Raw genomic sequence first — 21611 nt, forward strand, 5'->3', positions numbered from 1 at the left:
TTTCACTTACTGTATTCGAGGATTATAGTTAAATAATTGTAAATCTGATCGATAGAAAATGATTACACACGCAAATAAAGGAATAAATTTGTTCAACACGAGTGGTTAGAATAATTCTCTTCCATATATGAATGAAGAGAGGAAAGAGACAGGGAACACGATGAAAATCACGCTGACTGCTCTTTACTCTGTTCCTCGCGATGAGTATCTGTCATACGTGCCGTTCGACGTTTTTCCATTTCGAGACGCGTCTTCCTTCGCCTGGTGGAAATTTACTGGAAATCTTTTTATTACCGCGATTCCTACCTTATCGATCGACGCGAAATTTTTATCCATTAATTCTTCCCTCGAAGAGAAGAGTTGGCAAGGGGAAAAACCCGTATTCGAAGAGAAGTTTCCTCGACGAAATTCTTTCTGAGAACGCTTATTCAACGCTCATCCCGAAGAGGAGAAATTGTTTCACGATGGGATTGTTTCCATCTTGGATTTCTCTTATTGCTTCGACGTCTTTTTTTCTCTCTCTCTCCCTAGAGAAAAGAGAAGGAACGAGTCAATCGAGACAAATCTATTCGAGAAAATATAGGTTTGAAAAAATATATTAATTTCGAATTATTTATTCGCATCGTTTTGCTTTCTTCGTTTGTTTATTTGGATCGTTGTAGTAAATATTCAAGCGGAATAAATAAGATGTTATCGAATATCTTCAATTTGTTTTTAGAGATTTAAGAGTCGTATCGGAAAATATTGGAAGAAGATGAACACTTTTTCGAAACCTGAGTAATAAAAAGTAACTAGATTTTGACAGACAGCGTAATTACGTACAATGTTGGAACAATACCGGAGAAAAAAGAAAAAAAAGAAAAACTCGGATCCAAACTACTCCGAAACTTCTTCTCACCTTTAAAAATTGAAAAATATTATTTACCAACTTCTTCGCTGCTCGTAATCTTCAAACTGAAATTTCTGAAATTAAGAAAAACGAGCGGAAGCGTAGAAGGAGCAACTTTTTCCACCTTTCGTATCGGTAACTTTCAGAACGAATTTCCTACGATTTACGATTGTAGGGAAAAAATTAAAGAGAGGAGGGAGAAAGGGGAAGGAAAAAAAATTCCCTATATCAAAGGAAATATCGCCGACTCGATACACTCTTTTTTCCTCCCTCCCTTTTTCCACGGCGCACACCGAATCTTTGCTTGTTTTCAATTCCTCGCTCGACTACGTTTGGCCACGACTACTACGTCGTCTCATAAACGTCAAACTTATTGGAAAACACGGTTGGGTTCCGGTTTTACGAGCGAACTTTCGTCCTTCTGGTTCCCGTCGAAAGGAGAGCCTCGCAGTCTCGCGAAATTCTTGGCTAGAATTTTCGTCTCAGTTTTAACGCGACATCATCGTATGGCGGTGAGTCACGAAACGAATTCCATTTTTTCAGAATAAATTGATTCACGTGGATCATCGATTTGGTTACTTTCACTTCGGATTGTTGGTAAAATAACATTGCTCGTTCTAAAAATGGGTCAGCCATTCGGCAACGAAAGTTAAAATAACGTTGATCGATGGGTAAAGTTTTACATATAGGACATGTGTTTCACGTTCAATGGCGAAGGTTTAACATCAAAAAAGTTTAATGCTAACGATACATTTTCGATATCCCTACTAAATTTCTAGTTTTTTTTTTCTAAGGTGCTTTTCCTTAATTCCTTAATTATAGAGCGAAAACATTCCTCAAAAAGTGTTTCCCTATATTTCTTTCCATGAATCACATAGAGAAAAGAATATTTTTTCTATATCAAAAGAGTTAAATTCTTCTCTTGGCTTTTAAATTATAATTAAAAGAACGTCGTTTCGATAATAACATCTTTCGATCTTTCTCGTAGTTGAACCAACCAAGGAAGAGGAACCCAAGACGGTTCGAAAACAAATTCCCTAGACTTTAAATTACACTTTGCTCGGCGGAAGATCTCCCACCAGGGGAATAAATCCCCGAAAGGGGGAAGTTTATTACGTTTACTACGTAATTGTGAGATCCACCTCAATTTTTGATCTAACCTAAGTAACCAAGTAAAATTATCCAAGTATTCCAAGATGCTAAAATCTGACAGTCGCACGCTCCCCTCATCTCTTCTCGAAAAAATAAAAAAAGAAACCCTCTATAATTTTACACGACGACCAAGAATAATTACCTTCTTTCTAATAAAATTATTATCTATTCTCATTAGATCACTAGAACTTACCAGTCATTCTAGGGATCACTAGAATTTTACAAAATATGAAAGAACGAAAAAGAGTTGGAGAGAAACTTGATACGACACATTTTCTCAAAAAAAAAAAAAAAAAAGAACGAATCGTCCCTTTCGCCTATCTGAACATCGCTTAATCGATGAAAAAGCTTTCCCTCCTTTCTCCTGAGGGAAGAAAGCTTTTAGTCGGTGGATAAGCCTATTAGAGAAAGGAGAGGGGGGGAGAGAAAGGGTGATGTAAGCGCATTATAACGAGGGAATGTTTTTGCACCCACACGATGATGAATCTCGCCATCGCCTCTAATTAACGGGGCTGTGGATGGATCCGGCTTTAATCTTCGCCTCATCATTGTGGAATCGCCGAGACGAGACACGTGAACAAACACGTGGAGGGGGAGGAGAAGAGCATCCTCTTCCTCCTCCTCCTCTTTCGTGTTTCGTTCTCGCGTGAGAGAAAGGTGAGGTTGATAAAACGAACGAGAATGATCTTGATCGAGGATTAATTAATTGCCGGTTTTCCAGATTTCTGGATTGCATTGAGGAGGAGGGAGAGGAAGGGAAGGAAGGGAAGATTGTTAGGAAGGAGAGATCTCGAATTAAGACACAAGGGAGAGGAGGACAGGCCGTTAGTTTGGATTGTTATAAGCTTATTATCGAAACATCTAGTTTTTTCGCATTGATATTAATCCGTTGAAGAAAGGAAATTGTTGTTTGACAATTTTTCAATTGTCATGTGAGATCTTATTCTCCTTCGAATTTTTCTTGACTTCCAGGATTCTCTTCCAAGATCTCTACGTTCTCTTATTCTCTAACTCTAACTCAATTCCTCGCGTTTTTCGTTAAATTCCATTTCTTTTCATCTTCGTGTCGTATTTGAATACGTTGTTCTGGTCGCGAATATCTTTGGAATTTGAGTTTAAAGGAAGAGTAGATTCGTTTCACTGTGAAGGGATATATGATATCGAATGGATAACTCGTAATTATCGAAATAGGAATATTTATTTCGAGGCAAGCGAGTGTTCATTTAACCGCAACGAAGAATACGCTTTTTGTCGTTGCTCGAGAATAAACGAGAATAAACTGACGTTTATATTCCAACGTTCTTCTATTCGAGAGAGGGAGAAGATTTATACAATTGGCCTGTGGCGCGTGTGACGGACAATGTATAATATAAAGATCGAACGCGCGCGCAATTTTTCTTTTACCCTTTTTTTAAAAATTAATAACGAAGAACCATAAGACACGATATCTCTTTCGATAAATCTCTCGATTTTCAGCTGCGTGGCATAATTTTTTTCCTCAAAAAAGAAAGAAGAAGAAAAAAGAAAAAACTGTGGAGCGCTACAAAGTCGGAAATAGCGAAACTATTGCTAACCATTCATCCGATTGACTTTCTTTCTTTTTTTTTTTTATTCATTTTCAATCTCATCCCCCGAAGTCTTCATTTATCGCACAGAATTGGAAATTTATCGAATTCTGCTCGTTCCAACTTGTGAATTCTATAAATCTGTATATAACCAAAAAGCAGAGCAATTTGTCAAACATTTTTTTTTCTCAAGCTTCGAGGCACGTATCGAATCGCCATGATCGGGGATATAAAAATTATCAAATTAAAAATTCAAGACAAATTTGAAAAATCAGCAAATGAGACGCGCTCACTTTCACTTCTTGAAAAATAATTAAAAATTGAAATTTCGTTTATTCACTTTCGTTCACTCGATTCGATCGATTGGTTTATTTATCACTTATCATTTCCATAATTGAAAAACTCCAACCCAAATAATCCATCGATAACTCTTCATCCTCCCCTCGAATCATTTATGAATCACCCTGCGCATCATCGTTCGTTCGTGTTTTCACCTCGGTGAGGGAAAAAAAAAAAAAAAAAAACGCGTTTTAATTGAAGCGAGGCTGGATCGCAAAAATTCCCTCCTCCCCTTTCACGAGGCTTGCCACCACGCGAGCGGAGCAGCGTTAAAAAGAAAGAAAAAAAAAAAAAGAAAGGGGGAAAAATTTCTTCGGCCTCTCTAATTGAAGGATCGTCATCTTTTTAATGGGCTCGAGTTTCTTTGTTGTTCTCCCCCCACGAGCGAAGCCCGCAAATATTTGCCAGGTTTTCCAACAGGTTTGCAGGTCACTCGGAGCCGTTTGCTCTTCCAGAGGAGGGAGAATCTTTCGCGCGAGAAATTCTCTCTTCCAATTAATTATCCTCCTCTCCTCTCCTCTCTATTTCTCTCGTACCGATGGGACCAAAAATGGCCCATCCTTCCTCTTAAAGAAGCTAAATAAACAGTGGAAGAGGAGAGAGAGAAAAGAGAGATTTAAAAGCGAGCTCGTTCTCTCGAGGAATCTTTCCTTTCTCCTGTTTCGATTCTTCGAAAAATTCTTCTTCTTTTTCGTTTGTGTATACACGAGATGAGAGTATTTTTTTCTTTCTTTCGTGAAGAAAAAGTGTTTGAAATGAAGAATGGAATTAATAGTAATAAAGAAGAGAAGATAGGAATGAAAAGAGTTCTGTTCCTTTTTTCAAAAATATTATATTTTATTGTAATACGAGGAGGAGGATGACGAAATAATTTCGATTTTGTCGCACGTACGTTGGATACGATTTTAGCTTCTCTAGAAATGGCGTTCGAATTGGTGTAACAGGGTCGAGGCTGATACGTTCGAAGGTACGTTTGGGTTTCGTGATGGAGGAGGGTGGGGGCATGTTTGAGTTGGAAGAAAGGTAATTGAATCAAGGGGGAAGCTGGCTAGTTAAGCCAGTAGGGAAGAGTTTCTTTATTCATTACTCGAGAAAAAGGCGAAGTACAAGTTGTAAGTTTGTGACGAGTCCTCTGACGTTTCGTCTCGAGAGACGAATTCCATTTTATTCCCCTGGAACGAGATATATATATCCATAGAATCCACTCCCCTATTCTTTTTCCTTCTTAAAATATTGTATTTATTATTTCTTTAATTTAATTATTCCTTTTTTTTTCATTATGAACAATTCAAGATCTTCCTTTTTTCAATATCGATATTAGTTAGAAATATTTATACAATTTTTCCAATCAATGATTCAACGAATTTCGAGAGATTTAGAAAGACGATATTTGATGCTTAATGGAAGAAGAATTTCGAGATTTTTTAAAAACGAAGACTTGGCGTTGCCCAACGTAATGGATGGTGAGAACGGCATCGGATGGAAAAATATTTTTTCCGTAATATGGAAACAGGGATATCGCTGGTTGCTTATTTGGCATTTTTGCCCGGACTTGAATTGCGTCAGCCGAACATGGTATTACGTATTCCATGCATATCGTTTGTGCCGAGATCTCGGCGAAAACACGGTTCGCCGGAAAACCACGATTTCAACCGCGAGCGGGGAGAAAGAGGAATCTTGCACCGCTTTCTATCCAACTCGAGGATTTTATTTAAAAAAAAAAATGTGATTTTTCCTTTCAAGAAATGAAAGATTCAAAAATTCAAGAGAGGGAGAGGAAATCGATTTGCCAATGATTATTAGAAAATTTTGTTACAGGAAAAACTATATATAACTATATATAAAAGTATAGGGAATTTCATTTTCCAATCAATGGTGATTCAACGAATTTCGAGATTAATTCTCAAATAGAATTGGCGAGAGATATCAGAGATAATAAATTTCGAAATTTTTTAAAAATTCAGTAACGAATGATTACAAGAATTGGATGGAAAAATATTTTCTACGCAAATTCTATTAGACGCTATTCTATTTCCACGATCTTCGTTTCATCGAGATTCCTCATATGCGATTTCTTGGACGATAAAAGGTCATGTTTTCCAATACGAATTCAATTTTATCCGACCATTTGTCCAATCCACTCTTCTCGATACACCGTCGACGAGGCGAAATTATTATTATCCCCTCCCCCCTCATCCCTCCGATTCGGAGGTCGAGCGAAATTCCCTTGGAAAGTATCGAAAGAAAAAAAAAAGCTCTCGTTTCCGAAATGAAATCGCTCGAATTCCAATCCACCCAGCATTCGAGCCGATATAAATTTTAATCTCTCTCCCCTCCACGATTCTCGAATTCACAGAGTTCTCGGGATTCTTTTGCCGCGTTTCCGTCGCGGAAGCGGCGAGGAGAGATCGGCGAATCGTCGTCCCGGCCGGAAATGGGCTTGCAAAGGGGGAGGGAGGGAAGGGAGGATGTTGTTGGTTGGGTGAGGCCTCTTTGTCCGAAAGAAGATCGGAGAAAATTGGTGGAAACATATTTTCCTGACAGATATCTGATGGAATCTTCGAACGTTTTCCAACGATCCGTGCTTCCTAATCTTCCAATATTTAATTTCGAAATTTGACATCCGAATCCGTTCCAATTTCTTTTCTTCTTTGAGTTGTTATTGGTACCTTCTCTGATGATGGATGATGGAAAGAAAGAAAAGAGTGGGAGAAGAGTATATGAGACTAAAGGTGAATTAATTTTACTATCAGAGGATATATCAAATATAATAATCCATGGAATGGAACTTGAATACATCGATTTGATATTGAAATAGAATAAAATAAAGCTGTTAAACTCAGTTAAGATCGATTTTAGATGAGGAAGACATTGAATTTGTCGAAAATTGGAAAAAAGATTCGTGAATAATTAGAAATGTATCCAGTATCAAATATAATAATCCATGGAATGGAACTTGAATACGTCGATTCAATATTGAATATGGAGCTGTTAAACTCGGTTAAAATCGATTTTAAACATTGAGTTCGTCGCAAAAAAGGAGATTCGTGAGTAATTAGAGATATATCCAATATCAAATATAATAATCCATGGAATGGAACTTGAATACGTCTACTAAAGGTGAATTAATTTTACTATCAAAGGATATATCAAATATAATAATCCATGGAATGGAACTTGAATACGTCTACTAAAGGTGAATTAATTTTACTATCAGAGAATATATCAAATATAATAGTCCATGCAATGAAACTTGAATACATCGATTCGATATTGAAATAGAATAAAATAGAGCTGTTAAACTCGGTTTAGATCGATTTTAGATGAGGAAGAATAAGACATTGAGTCGAAAATTGGAAAAAAAGAGATTCGTGAGTAATTAGAAATATATCCAATATAAATCAAATATAATAATCCATGGAATGGAATTTGAATACGTCGATTCGATATTGAAAATGGAGCTGTTAAACTCTGTAAAGATCAATTTTAGACATTGAGTTCGTCGAAAGAAAGGAGATTCGTGAGTAATTAGAGATATATCCAATATCAAATATAATAATCCATGGAATGAATTGAAAATGGAGCTGTTAAACTCGGTTTAAGATCGATTTTAGGTGAGGAAGGATAAGACATTGAGTTCGTCGAAAATTGGGAAAAAGGAGATTCGTGAGTAATTAGAGATATATCTAGTATCAAATATAATAATCCATGGAATGGAACTTGAACACGTCTACTAAAGGTGAATTAATTTTACTATCAGAGAATATATCAAATATAATAATCCATGGAATGGAACTTGAATACGTCGATTCGATATTGAAAATGGAGCTGTAAAACTCGGTTAAGATCGATTTTAGGTGAGGAAGGGTAAGACATTGAGTTCGTCGAAAATTGGGAAAAAGGAGATTCGTGAGTGATTAGAGATATATCGAGTAGATACGTTGCATGATATTAGCGATAACTTGGGTGATGATGATGATCAGGAACACGAAACGTTTAATCTAATTTTCCGCCCTTTTCGCTCGCGGTTCGTTAGCATCCAAACTTGAAGCGCCTCCCGTTTCCTCCCTCGTCCACGAACACGTCCAACCCTGAGACGCTCTTACTTGGTGAGGCGGAACAATTTTCACCTCACAATTTTCATTTCACGTTATTAAAATCGTGGAAATTTTTAAGAATTTCTTTAAACTCGCTTGAAATCGATCGAATTTTCGAGAAGAAATTTTTCAGAACGATCCTCGAAAATTCAAAAAATTTTACAAATTTTTCGGAATGATTTTCGAATTGGAATCGACTCGATTTGGTTGAAATTCGTGATCGTGGCAATTAGCACAGGGATAGTGGACTGCCTCCGCTCGTTTATAAAATCAGCAGTCTATATATGGTGCAGCCGGATATCTCATCTCCATAGAGATCGAATTTTTATTCAAGAGTTGCCGCTCTACGTGACTAGAATCACTTTCAAGCTAGGTTGCATCGATGACACCCATAAAGATTCGGCTACGCCCTCTTCGCCTATCTCTTCCTCCCTCCTCCCTCCTATTATCTTCCTGTTCCTTCTTTATCCAACAATATCTGGCACGATGTGTAAAAATTCTTATCTCCTTCGCGCAACTTGTTCACCTGTGTATATTGTGTACATGAAACACGTCGTTCACGACACGTGTATCGAAGAAAACGGTGGGGTTAGGTTAGGTTAGGTTGGGTTACGTTAGGTTGGGTTAGGTTTGGATGCAGGTGGGACAAGGGGATACTGTCGATGTCACGGGGAAAGGTGATGGGATTATTCGAAAATTCGTTGGTCGAAACGTTTATCGATCTCTTGTAATAATTTGAGCAAGAGTTGATGGTGATGGTGATTGTGCAAGAGCGTGTCCAATATGGAAGTCGAGGGAAAGATTGACGGACGCCTCGTTCGATTCGATTTCGATGGCGTGTCGCGATGAAAAGCTGCGGTGGTTGGTCCAGATCTAATTTAAGTATGGAATTATTTCGATCGAGCAACCGAGTTTGATAACTCAGTCTGTTCGATATGGGAATAGTTGAGACGATATCTCTATTGGATATGTTTGATCTGGTTTAGGAAGATGACGTAGCGAGGAGACAAAGTTGTTTTAAATTTTATTTAAATTTGTCTTGAATTAAGATAAAGTATTTAATTCATGGGATCTTTGGTTAATTTAATCTTATTGATATATATATAACAGTAAGAGATCTCTCTGAAGTTAGATGAATGAATTCAGAGTTTATAAATTTAATTTATAAACTGTACTGTTATTAATGGAATTAAAGATCTGGTATCAATGACCTGTAGTGTTCAATATAATTCAATCGCTTAATGGGATATTCGTGTCAATTTCGTGATGAATTAAATTAGACGCGGTCTAAATTTAAATGTGTCGAAGGAGATTTAACCTAACACGAGACAATCGACGCAAATCGAACCTAACCAATTTTAGGAAGATTAGAAAACTTAAATCTAAGTGTATCGATCATAACTTAACATACGATGTAAATCGAGCCTAACCAAGTTCGAAAGGTTATAAAATCGACCTAACCTAAACATATCGAATCTTAAATTAACCTAATACGCGACGATCGAACTTGACCAAGTTTGAAAAGTTAGAAAATCTATGTATATCTATGTATATTGAATCTAATCTAACTTAATGCTCAACAATCGATCCAAATCGAGTCTAACCAAGTTTGAAAGGTTATAAAATCGACCTAACCTAAATATATCGAATCTTAAATTAACCTAATACACGACGATCGAACTTGACCAAGTTTTAAAGGTTAGAAAATCCAAGTATATCGAATCTAACCCAACCTAACGCTCAACAATCGATCCAAATCGAGCCTAACCAAGTTCGAAAGGTTATAAAATCGACCTAACCTAAATATATAGAATCTTAAATTAACCTAATACACGACGATCGAACTTGACCAAGTTTTAAAAGTTAGAAAATCCAAGTATATCGAATCTAATCTAACTTAACGCTCAACAATCGATCCAAATCGAGCCTAACCAAGTTCGAAAGGTTATAAAATCGATCTAACCTAAATATATCGAATCTTAAATTAATACATGACGATCGAACTTGACCAAGTTTGAAAAGTTAGAAAATCTATGTATATCTATGTATAAAAAATCTAATCTAACTTAACCCTCAACAATCGATCTAAATCGAGCCTAACCAAGTTTGAAAGGTTATAAAATCGACCTAACTTAAATATATCGAATCTTAAATTAACCTAATCCACGACGATAGAACTTGACCAAGTTTTAAAAATTAGAAAATCCAAGTATATCGAATCTAATCTAACCTAACGTTCAACAATCGATCCAAATCGAGCCTAACCAAGTTCGAAAGGTTATAAAATCGACCTAACCTAAATATATCGAATCTTAAATTAACCTAATACACGACGATCGAACTTGACCAAGTTTGAAAAGTTAGAAAATCTATGTATATCTATGTATATCGAATCTAACCTAACCTAACGCTCAATAATTGATTCAAATCGAGCCTAACCTAAATATATCGAATCTTAAATTAACATAATACACGACGATCAAATTTGACCAAGTTTTAAAGGTTAGAAAATCCAAGTATATCGAATCTAACCTAACCTAACTTAGCGACAATCGATATAAATAATGTCTAACCAAGTTCGAAAGGCTATAAAACCTGAAATTCACCTTTTTCGGAAAGATATTCCGAAAAAATTGCAATAAATATGTCTCTCATCCACTCCCTTTTACCCAATCTCTTCCCCTTTCGCTCGCAACTTTCTCAAACGCGACTCTCGTCTCCTGATTCACGATCAAACTTTTCCTCCTTCCTTTGTATTTTTTTTCCTTTTCACTCCTCCCACCTAAAATCTCAGTCTATATACACGGGGCATAATATAAATTATAACAGGGCTGTGTCCTGTGGGCACATACCCCTATTGTTCGCCGCTTAACCAGGTTAATGCGGGCGACGATAAATCCGGGGTGTGGACAGCTTAACGACGAAGATCCCGATGAATGCTGACCAAAGTTCGAATCCTGTCTAATCACTCGAGTCAATTATTTCCACCCCTTTCCGACCGAATGAACAATTCTCTTCTCAGGAAATGACCATCGTCATTTCGTATTCGTACTCGAATTTAAGCCGGAAATCTGAGATTATATACATATATTCGACAAAATATTCATATATCGTTGTTATTATATCGAGTTTAATAGCCGGAAAGGAGGATTCGATCGTGTCTGGTATATAATAAATCGAGTACACTCGAATGAATGGATGAAGCATTTTAACGATCGAATTTTATTGGATAAGAAGAACAGGAGAATTAGTCCTGTATCTTGATTGATTTTCTTTGATTGCTTATTACGGAGTTTGTCGCTCGCTTTCGATCGATGATGAGAGTTATCGTGATGATACAAGTGCGTTAACGTTTGAAGTGGAATGAAAATATTTTTCGCTGAGAAAATATGGTATAGGAAGGAGAAATTAAGATAAAATTTATCGAGTTATTAATAATTTAAGAGAAGGAGAAGTATTTTAATCAAAGATTAATTGATTTCGGGTTCAACGAGTTATAAAGTTGTCTGTTAAAAATTTCCGAGAGTTGGAAGAGATGTATTTATGAGATTGATAGTATTTTATTCTTTTAAAATTGTAACAAATCGACTGCAACGCGTGTTACGAAAAGTGTGTAAATATCCTAAAAAAAAAAAAAAAATCAGGAAGGCTCGTTCAACCTCGTTTCTCACATTAACACGTTTTCGTTGCTCGACCCCATATTTCTGAATCCAAGCTTTGGCCCCATATTTCGAACTCCAATCTCGAAGTCCTATAGTATATATCAGAGATCATTGAACACGTCTTGTCATGAAACTAGTTACTGGTTACAAAAAAAAATCTCAAATTTCTATCACTGAAAAATGTCTCCTCGAAAATATTGTAAGATTAATCAATTAATTTTCAACAGTTAAGAATATTATTGATTTGGTTATTGGTTTTCTTGATATGTTTTTAAAATTGATTGGAATAGAATCATTAGAAGTTTTCTTTTTCTTTTTTTTTTTTTTGAAATTACAGTTAATCCAAGTAAAATTAAAATCTGAATACCATTTTTGAAACACAATTCTTTCAAATTGATTATTGCTTAAAAAAAAAAAAAATTTGGAAAATTATATTCCATATTTTAATTTTTCAAATTAAATATAAATTCAAATATATTTAAATCGATACATTTGTTACAATTTTAAAGGAATAAGATATTTTTATAAATATATCTCTTCCAATAATTGGAAATTTTACAAACTGTATAAATATTTTCTTTTTTTTCTAAATTATTAATAATAACTATTAAAATATTTTATTATACACTTTTTTCCCATATACATATATATATATTTATTTTTTCCAGTAAAAATATTTTTTCGTGATCTAAATTATATTTTTTAATTTGGAAAAGTAATTGGTCGTTCAATTTCATAAAGAGAAATTAAAAAAACCATGATAACAAAAATCATGCTTATGATTTTACTCATCCTTATCGATATCATTCCTTCAAATAAAGTCTTAAAAACCGAATTCTTCAGTAAGCCTATAAACCTTTGATATTATAAATCAAAATTCATAAAGTACATATATATATCCTTTCCTTTTCATAAAACATAATCTTTCTTTCGGTATCGTGAGAGAAGAGAAAAGAAATACGTTTCTAAGCGCTTCGATGCGATTTAAATTACCCGCCTTTTAAAAATTAGGCCACTGGTGGCGAGGGAAATGGAGAGCGGCGCGAATTTCGCGTTTCACCGCAGAATCTCGCAAGCGTATTCGCGTGCATCGGAATCATTAACCCTTTTAACAGGAATTGGGTTAGGAATCGCGGCTCCCCCCCCCCGTTCCTCGCGATTCGGCTCCCTCCTTGGCTCGCTTAATGGCGGCGGCCAACGTTCAGGGCAAACAAAAGCGGAGCAGCGGCCCATCATCCAAAGCGGATCCACCCTCATCCACGGCGCTCAACTCGACGAAACTGAGAACGCATTAACAGAACGAGTATCAGAAATTCAGGAATTCAGACCGATGAATGGATTAGAAAAATGAAAGAAGGATGAAAGAAGGATGAAAGAAGGATGGAAGAAGGATGGAAGAAGGATGGAAGAATCGAGGAAAGAAAATTCGAAAGGAAATATTTGGTTTTGTTCGAAGAGTAATTCCGTTTTTTCACACGAGCGTCGCTAATTGTTTGTCCGGCCAACTTCGTTCCAAACCTTATTATTATTGCATGTACGAGAGCTGGTATTCGTGAGAAAAATTCGTTTGATTCCGATGATGATTTTTATTAAATTAATAACGAAAAGGTAAGAATATTGTTGGAGGAAAAGATTATGCAAAGTATATAACGTACGCCAGAAACTGGGTTTCCAAAATTTCGTTGCGCCGCGTTCTGGAAGAAGATGAAGTCGAAATTGACGAAGACGAAATTTAAACTTGAGAGAAATTGAAACGAGATCGAATTTGTAGAATTTATGAAACGACTTGATGTTTCATTGTCATGAAAAGATAAAAGAAAAACGAAATTAGTTTCTAATTAGTTTATTATATATTATGACGAGGAAGAGGATTTTTAGACGAAGAAGAAATTAAAAAAGATGATAAGAAGATTTTTATTATAAACAAATAATTAGTTAAAGCTAATATTTAGCAATTTATTGTTAATAAATCATTTGGATATTAGATTATCCTAAAATTATTATTTAAAAAATTTAAAAAATTTTTAATATTACACTCTAAATATAAGCTATTTAAATTTAATTTATAAAATTTATTATATAAATTAATAAATAAATTATATAAATTATAATAGTTATAGAATATACATTAATTTTTAAATTTGAAATTTTTAATTTATGAAGATTTAACGTTAATGATATAAATTTATTATAGATAACATTTCAGTAATTGATTTTTCAATATTAACTTCATAAATAAATATTGCTGTAATAAGTCTTTTAGAAGTGATGAAAATATGCGATGGAGGAAGAAAATTTTTGAACAAAGATGAGAAGAAACAGAGGAAGAAGAAGTGGGAGATTCGAGTGTAATAGAGAGAAAGAAAACAAAAATAATAGATTTGGAAAAAGAAGAAATAGAGAAAGAAAGAAAAACCTGAAAATTTTTTAACAACAATCTATAAATCGAAATGCAAGAAGAAATACTATTACAAGTTCATCCTTGAAAAGAAACGAATAAATCTAGCAAATTTCTCTACTACATATAATACATATAAATACAAACCCAAGAATACATATCTATCCTCTACGAAAAGAATAAAAAAGAGGTTAAAGAAACAATACATAAAACAATAAAACAAAAAAAAATCTCTATATATCAAATATAATACAAATTGAAACACAAGAACGAAGAAACACAAGATTCGTCCTCGAAGAAACAAGAAATAAGGAAGAAATCGAAACAAAAACGATTCAGGACCGCTTATATAGAACTCGATGCATAATCTTCGAGACGAATGCCTTGAGACACGCGAGATCGAATATAAAATCGATCTTCTCGAAACGATTTTACGATTCTACGACAGGGAGAGAACAAGAGGCAAGAGGAGAAGAAGATACGATTAAAACTAATTTCATTCCCTTGCACGAGGAAATTTCCACGATCACGATGCAAGGCTTATTATCAATATACCCTTTCGAATTAAACGATATATATAATTTCATTTCGAACGAAAATTTTCATTATCGAAAATAAAGTGAGAAGCCAATCTATGTATTCACTTCTGAAGTAGAGAGAAGTAAAAGAAATAAAAGAGAAATGTACGGAACGAGAATATAAGTGTGGGTGGAGATTAAGTATTTGGGGAGGGGCAATGAGAAGGGACAAAAGAGACAGTCAGACATATCCAGGGATGCATCTGACCCTGTTTCAACGCGGTCGAAACGGGTAAACGATTCTGACGCACGCCGGTCCGTCGCGAAACGTCGCCGACACGACGAATTAACGTTTCCCGGCCACGGAGCAAATAGAAGTGAGCGTTGCGCTCTGGACAACTTTGCTGGGGGAATTTTAACGCGAGAAAACGAACTAGATATATGTGTATATATATATATATGTTTGAAAATGGAATGAAATACTTCAATAATTTCCTCAATAATCCTGAGCGAAACTTTTTGGTGGTGGTTTGTTCAGAGGATTGTGTAGACACGTGAACGAAATTGGAGATGATAATTTTTCAAGAGAATCTATCTAAATAGAGAATCTAGAGAGGAAGGATTTAATTATTCAAGAAAATATTATTGGAGAAGAATAATTTTCATAAAAATTCGTCTCGTTTCATTTTTTCGAGTCTTTATCGAATCTTCACAATATTTATTACTATTATATTAATTGTGAGTTTGAAACGATTTCCTATTTCTTTTCTTCTTTCTGTCTTATCTGCTTTATCGAACGAGTATAAATCCATTTCAATTTCAATTTTGTGAAGACGAATATCATGGGAATTTCCTTCGAATTTCCTATGAATGATCCGAGCTGAAATAAAATACAACGTTTGGACGACGTTTCAACGTTTCACCCGGAATTTCGTTGAGTGGAGGGAGGAAATTTCAGTTTCAGCGTGTGTTAAAGCGACAAATTTCCCTTTACTACAAAACTGGTACTAACTGCTTGAATATCCAGTGACTCCCGGCTTCCGGTAACATTTATCCAGCCAAAGGATAACATTTATCCAGCGAGGAGGCGCAATTAACGCGGCAAATAAGGCCGCGCCTCTGCAGGACCTTTCCTCGTCCTTGAGCCAGATACACTTCACAGCCGGAAGGGCCGGGCCATATTCGACCTTCTACCTTTCCCCTGTTATACACGGAGGGGAGGGGAGGGGGAGCAGGCCGCACTCTCTCTAAATTATTCATTCGCTTTCTCCATTCCTCCTCCTCCCCTCTCGGTAAGAAACTCGGTCAGAAGATGTGCCATTATCGCACACACGTCTCTCCCAAACGTCTCTCGCTCGTGATCCTCTTCCACTTCTTCTCTAGGATGAACACGATCGAGGGATGATGCAAAGTCGCGATTCCCGTAGAGTTTAATCGAATTGATGTCGTGCAATTTGTGCAACACGAAGAGTTTCCATTCGCGTTGGCGAGTCGGGTGAACAGATGGGTGATTTGAACATAGGACACAGGGATTTGAGTAATGTGGACGGTTAGGATCTTCTCTATTTTATAGCCGGTGATTTGAAGATAAGGTTTCCTGTTCTGTGGCGAGTAAGGTGAACGTCAGGATCTTTTTTATTTTTGGTGGATAATTTAAACATACGGTTTTCTATTCTACAGCGAGCAATTTGATGATCGTCTTTTCTATTTTATAACTGATGATTTGAAAATAAGGTTTTTTTTTTCTTATTCTATGGTGAGTAAGGTGAACGTCAGGATCTTTTCTATTTTATGGTGGATAATTTAAACATACGGTTTTCTATTCTATGGTGAGCAATGTGAACATCAGGATCTTTTCTATTTTATGGCGGATAATTTAAACATACGGTTTTCTATTCTAGAGCGAGCAATTTGATCGTCTTTTCCATTTTATAGCTGATGATTTGAAGATAAGGTTTCTTTCTTCTTATTCTGTGGCGAGTAAGATGAACGTCAGGATCTTTTCTATTTTATGGCGGATAATTTAAACATACGGTTTTCTATTCTACGGCAAGTAATGTGAACCGGATCTTTTTTATTTTTGGCAGATAATTTAAACATACGGTTTTCTATTCTATGGCGAGCAACGTGAACGTACACGTCAGAATCTTTTTTATTTTTGGCGGATAATTTAAACATACGGTTTTCCATTCTACGGCAAGTAACGTGAACGTACACATCAGGATCTTTTTTATTTTTGGCGGATAATTTAAACATACGGTTTTCTATTCTATGGTGAGCAATGTGAAAGTCAGGATCTTTTTTATTTTATAGCAGATGATTTGAACATACGGTTTTCTATTCTATGGCGAGCAATGTGAATGTACATGTCAGGATCTTTTTCATGATGGGTGATTTGAACATACAGTTTTCTATTTTTGGCAAGCAACGTAAATGTACATGTCAGAATCTTTTCTATTTTATAGCAGATGATTTGAACATACGAGTTTCCTATTCTGTAGCAAATAAAATGAACGTCAGGATCTTTTTTTTGGCAAGTGATTTGAACATACGGTTTTCTGTGGCGAGTAACGTGAACGTATACGTCATTTTTCTATCCCTTTTTTTTTATATTACAGATGACATGGTATTTCATAGGATTTTTTATTCTATGGAGATGCATCATAGAGTTTTTTATTTTGGCGGATGACGCGAACGTATTCGTCATAGGGATTTTTCTATTCTATGGTGGATGACATGAACGTATATACGTTTTATAAAATTTCCTATTCTATGGTGGATGACGTGAACTTATGCATCACATTTTTATACTGGGAATATATGTATTGTAAAATTTTTTCTATCTTATGGCGGATGACATAAACATATGCGTCATAGAGTTTCCTATAGTAAATCATGTGAATGTACACTTCACAGAGTTTTTCTATTCTATGGTGAATAGTATTTCATGGAATTTTCTGTCCCATGGAATAGGATTTTTTATTTTATGGCAGGTGACGCGAACGTATTCCTCGTGAGATTTTCTATTGACATAAATCTAGATATCGTAGAGACGACTTTTTCCCATCTTACTGTGATGCAACGTGTGCAGACGTGGAGATTTTCTATCTCCGTGACGAGTGAAATGAACGTACACAATTTCCTATTCTATGATAACGGATACGCGTTACAATGGAAAGAAAGTTTTCTATTTTATAAAGTGAAAACGATAATAAAAAGTCCGAATTGCCGAATTAATATGCATAACAGTTTCGAATCTCGTTGCATTTCTCACTATTGTTACAATTGTTTCGCGTGAAAAATCGATATCTGGAATCCGATCTTTCGAATTGGATTAAACGGCAATAATAATCATTTCCTCAGCATTCTCGTTTCTTTTCTCTTTTTCTCATAAATTTTCCTACCTGTTGTACCTCTCTACGTATTTTATACATATATATAGTGGAAAATTTTTTTTTCTCTTTCTATCTCTCCTTTTTTCGCAAACGATTGATGCAAAGGTTCGGTAAAACGGATCCTTGGAGATTTCAGTGGCCATCGTGGCGATCGTATATTCGTTGGACGAGATCGATGGATGTGGAGCGGTAAATCACGAGGAATCCCGGATGGCACGCGCGGAATCCTCTTCTCCTCGAAATGAAAGGTAGCCACCAACTCGTGGGGGATTAAAGTCGGACGTCGAGCCACGGGCTGAAAAGTTCCGGCCGAAATCCGATCAGATGGAAAACTTTATTTTCCACCAATGCTGCTGCTGCTGCTGCTGCTGCTGCTCGATCCTGATTCATGACTACTACCAGATCTTGTTAAACGTCTTGTATCGACTGTATCCCCTCCAAGATTCCCTCTAAATTTTAAAATATCGAGGTTATTTAGAAGATATGAATTGCTGACAATAATATATATTATCTGATTAATAATAATTTAACATAAGCTAATGAGAGAACAAAAATAGAAGAAGAAAATGAACTGAAATAATTTTTGAAAAGAAAAGTACTAAAGTATCAAAAAAAAAGAAAATGGTTCAAGTTCAAGAAGGAAACGATTCTAATCGATTCTCGATTATGGAACGTCGATTAACTGGTTTCAAGGAAGAGGTATCTCTTTAGAATACGAAACGAGGGTCGATTCGTAAATGGTTACTTACTCTTACTTGATCGATGCGAATTTACGGTTAAATAAGCCCTGACATCGAGGGGAGGTGGGAAAGTTTGCCAAACACCGAGAAATCCTCCCTTCTGTTCTCGGAATTACCTCGGGATTTGGGGCAGAGCCACGTGGAAACGTGGAATTTCATAAATTCAACCCCTCCCAAAAAGAGAGAGATACTCGATCGTTGTGCATCGAGCACACTTTCTCCACTCCTTTGCAGTGAAACAAAATATCGAGATAAACCCTCGAAATTTCTCGCCAATTTTCACCATCCTTTCTGAATAGGAGAGAAAAAAAAGGGGGAGGAAACAGAAAGAAAGGAAAAGTGTGGAAGAAAATAGGGGATGGTCCCGAGGGCACCTCGATCCGGAAGTTTTTCCACCCCGTTTGGAGAGGCAAAGAGCAGCGGCGAGAAACGAGGTGGAAGAAGAAAGGGGTTGGTTTCGTGTCCTCCCTATGAACCTACGTCGTGATGTTTCATTTTAGGGCGGTCGACGCCGATTCCTGACAAACATGTGATAAAAGGGAGCAAAGAATTCTCTCCAAGGTGTATATTTTCCTTTTTTTTCGTGATGAAACTTCTTGCTTTCGTCCTTTAAGGGAACTTGCGAAAGAAATATCTGGAAATATCGCCGCCTTTTCGATATCACGCAACAAATTATGCGTTTCGTCGTACGTATTTCATCCTCTAATTGTTTTCTGTTTACCGAAAAATCAATATTCAGGGAGGAATGTCCATCCCTCGACTCTTGGCGCCGCTTTGAACGGTTGTCAGTCGATGTTTCATTGTGTTTGCGCACGGTCAATGTCACGCTCCCTCAAAATCAGCCCCTTGTTTTGCTCCGACTGCTAATTACTTTCCCGTCGCCGATACGCCGCCGCGGGCGTCAAAGCGACTTTGTCAAGGATCGGGGACAGCGTAAAACTCGCTGGCCATCCAATTAATTAAGCAAGCACCTGCGCACATGTAGAGGGAGGGTGGTTGGTGGTGGAAAATTGAAAGTGGAGAAAGGTGTAATCGTTGCAAATTTCAATTTTTGGAAAGGGGGAAGAAGAAAGGATGAGTTTAGCTTGTGTTAATGTTGAAAGAAAGTATCTTTTATTATAAATTGAAATTGGAGAAGGTTTAACTTTTGGAAATGGAAAGGAGAAATGGATGAATTTTAAACGTTGCCTTTTCAAAAATTGAAAGATATTTTTCGAAAGGAGGAAGATGTTGGAATTTCGATTTTTTTTTCTTTTTTTTTTTAGAAAAGAAAGAAGAAGTGTGCGCACTTTTACGGTTTAAACGTTGGTTGGAGGAGGAAGAAGTATCCTTGGAAAAGGGATTGCTTCGAGGTGGAAGAAGAGTCGAGGGACAAGCTTTTAAGCTTTTCTAAGAACGTGTCATTTCTTTTTTTTCTTTCTTTCTTTTTTCTTTTTTCCTTCCTCCTTCTTTTCGACGTTGATGAATAACTCTTGCTACTTTTTTGATGCCAAGAAGATGTTTAATTCAGGCTGGATTAAGAATATTCGTTGACTTTCCCTCAATTTCCTTCTCATCTTTCTTCAAAAAATAACCAGGGGAGAGATTTTCGAGCAAAAATATCCTGTATCTTTTCAATCGATACTGCAATGACGTCTTTCGTGCCTCCTTTTTTTTTTTTCCTCTCCATTCCTTTTCTCCCACATTCAATCCCCATTATCTCTTCAGTTTCTCTCGTTGTCTTTGCACCTTTCCAATCGTTATTTCTGCGAGAAACAGCAGAGAAAGAGAGAGAAAGAGAGATGGATCCATTCAATCAGATTTTAAGAAATTAATGATCGGAATATTCATGTCTCGAAAAGAGGTTATGCACACGCCTCGAAAACTTTCGTATACATATGTATCTACGCGCATCCGATTTTCCCCGACTACGTCGGTAACGTGGTTCCCTGTATTTGTCAAACGACGAGGGTAAACATTTGCGTATGTATGATCGGCTATCGATCGACCAAGATTCCGTTAGAAACAGGAAAATGTATAAAGAATGTTTCCAAGCATAAATATATAGATTTTTATCTAAAAAAATGTTGCTTTCGTTTTCCTTTATACAGTTTTTCTACAACGAATAAATTATTTTTGAGGTTAGGAAGGAATTATTTCGCAATTCGTATCTGAGATTGTTTGATGATTGTTTTTTGATTTTTTTTTTGTTTCTCGTTCGATTTGCGAATTGTCGAAAATTTATCGAAATTTTTATTCTAAAATATGATTAAATTTGTTTGTGAAAATACGGTAATCACGAATGGTGCATAAATTTGCATGAAGAGACTGTGTTTGTTTATGTCGTTGATAAAATATACGAACATGAAAAAAATATTTACTCGCGTATTTGTCGAAAAATCTAGAAATATCTTTCTGAAGGTCGTATTCAATATTCTCAGAGACTCATATCAGCCCGAAAAGGCAACTCCCCGATCTTGTGTTAATGTTGAAAGAAAGTATCTTTTATTATAAATTGAAATTGGAGAAGGTTTAACTTTTGGAAATGGAAAGGAGAAATGGATGAATTTTAAACGTTGCTTTTCAAAAATTGAAAGATATTTTTCGAAAGGAGGAAGATGTTGGAATTTCGATTTTTTTTTCTTTTTTTTTTTAGAAAAGAAAGAGAAGTGTGCGCACTTTTACGGTTTAAACGTTGGTTGGAGAGGAAGAAGTATCCTTGGAAAAGGGATTGCTTCGAGGTGGAAGAAGAGTCGAGGGACAAGCTTTTAAGCTTTTCTAAGAACGTGTCATTTCTTTTTTTTCTTTCTTTCTTTTTTCTTTTTTCCTTCCTCCTTCTTTTCGACGTTGATGATAACTCTTGTACTTTTTTGATGC

General features: G+C 35.9%; 1 protein-coding gene across 1 annotated transcript in view; it reads left to right on the plus strand.

Moving 5' to 3' along the window:
* Positions 1–21611, plus strand: part of AChE-2 (acetylcholinesterase 2) — a gene marked incomplete in the record, with an annotated part of 134894 nt that overhangs the window by 36220 nt on the left and 77063 nt on the right. The window contains 1 exon segment of the mRNA NM_001040230.1: positions 8153–8164. Coding sequence (NP_001035320.1) covers positions 8153–8164 — 12 coding nt within the window.

Source organism: Apis mellifera, linkage group LG8 (genome assembly GCF_003254395.2).
Source record: "Apis mellifera strain DH4 linkage group LG8, Amel_HAv3.1, whole genome shotgun sequence".
Taxonomy (NCBI): domain Eukaryota; kingdom Metazoa; phylum Arthropoda; class Insecta; order Hymenoptera; family Apidae; genus Apis; species Apis mellifera.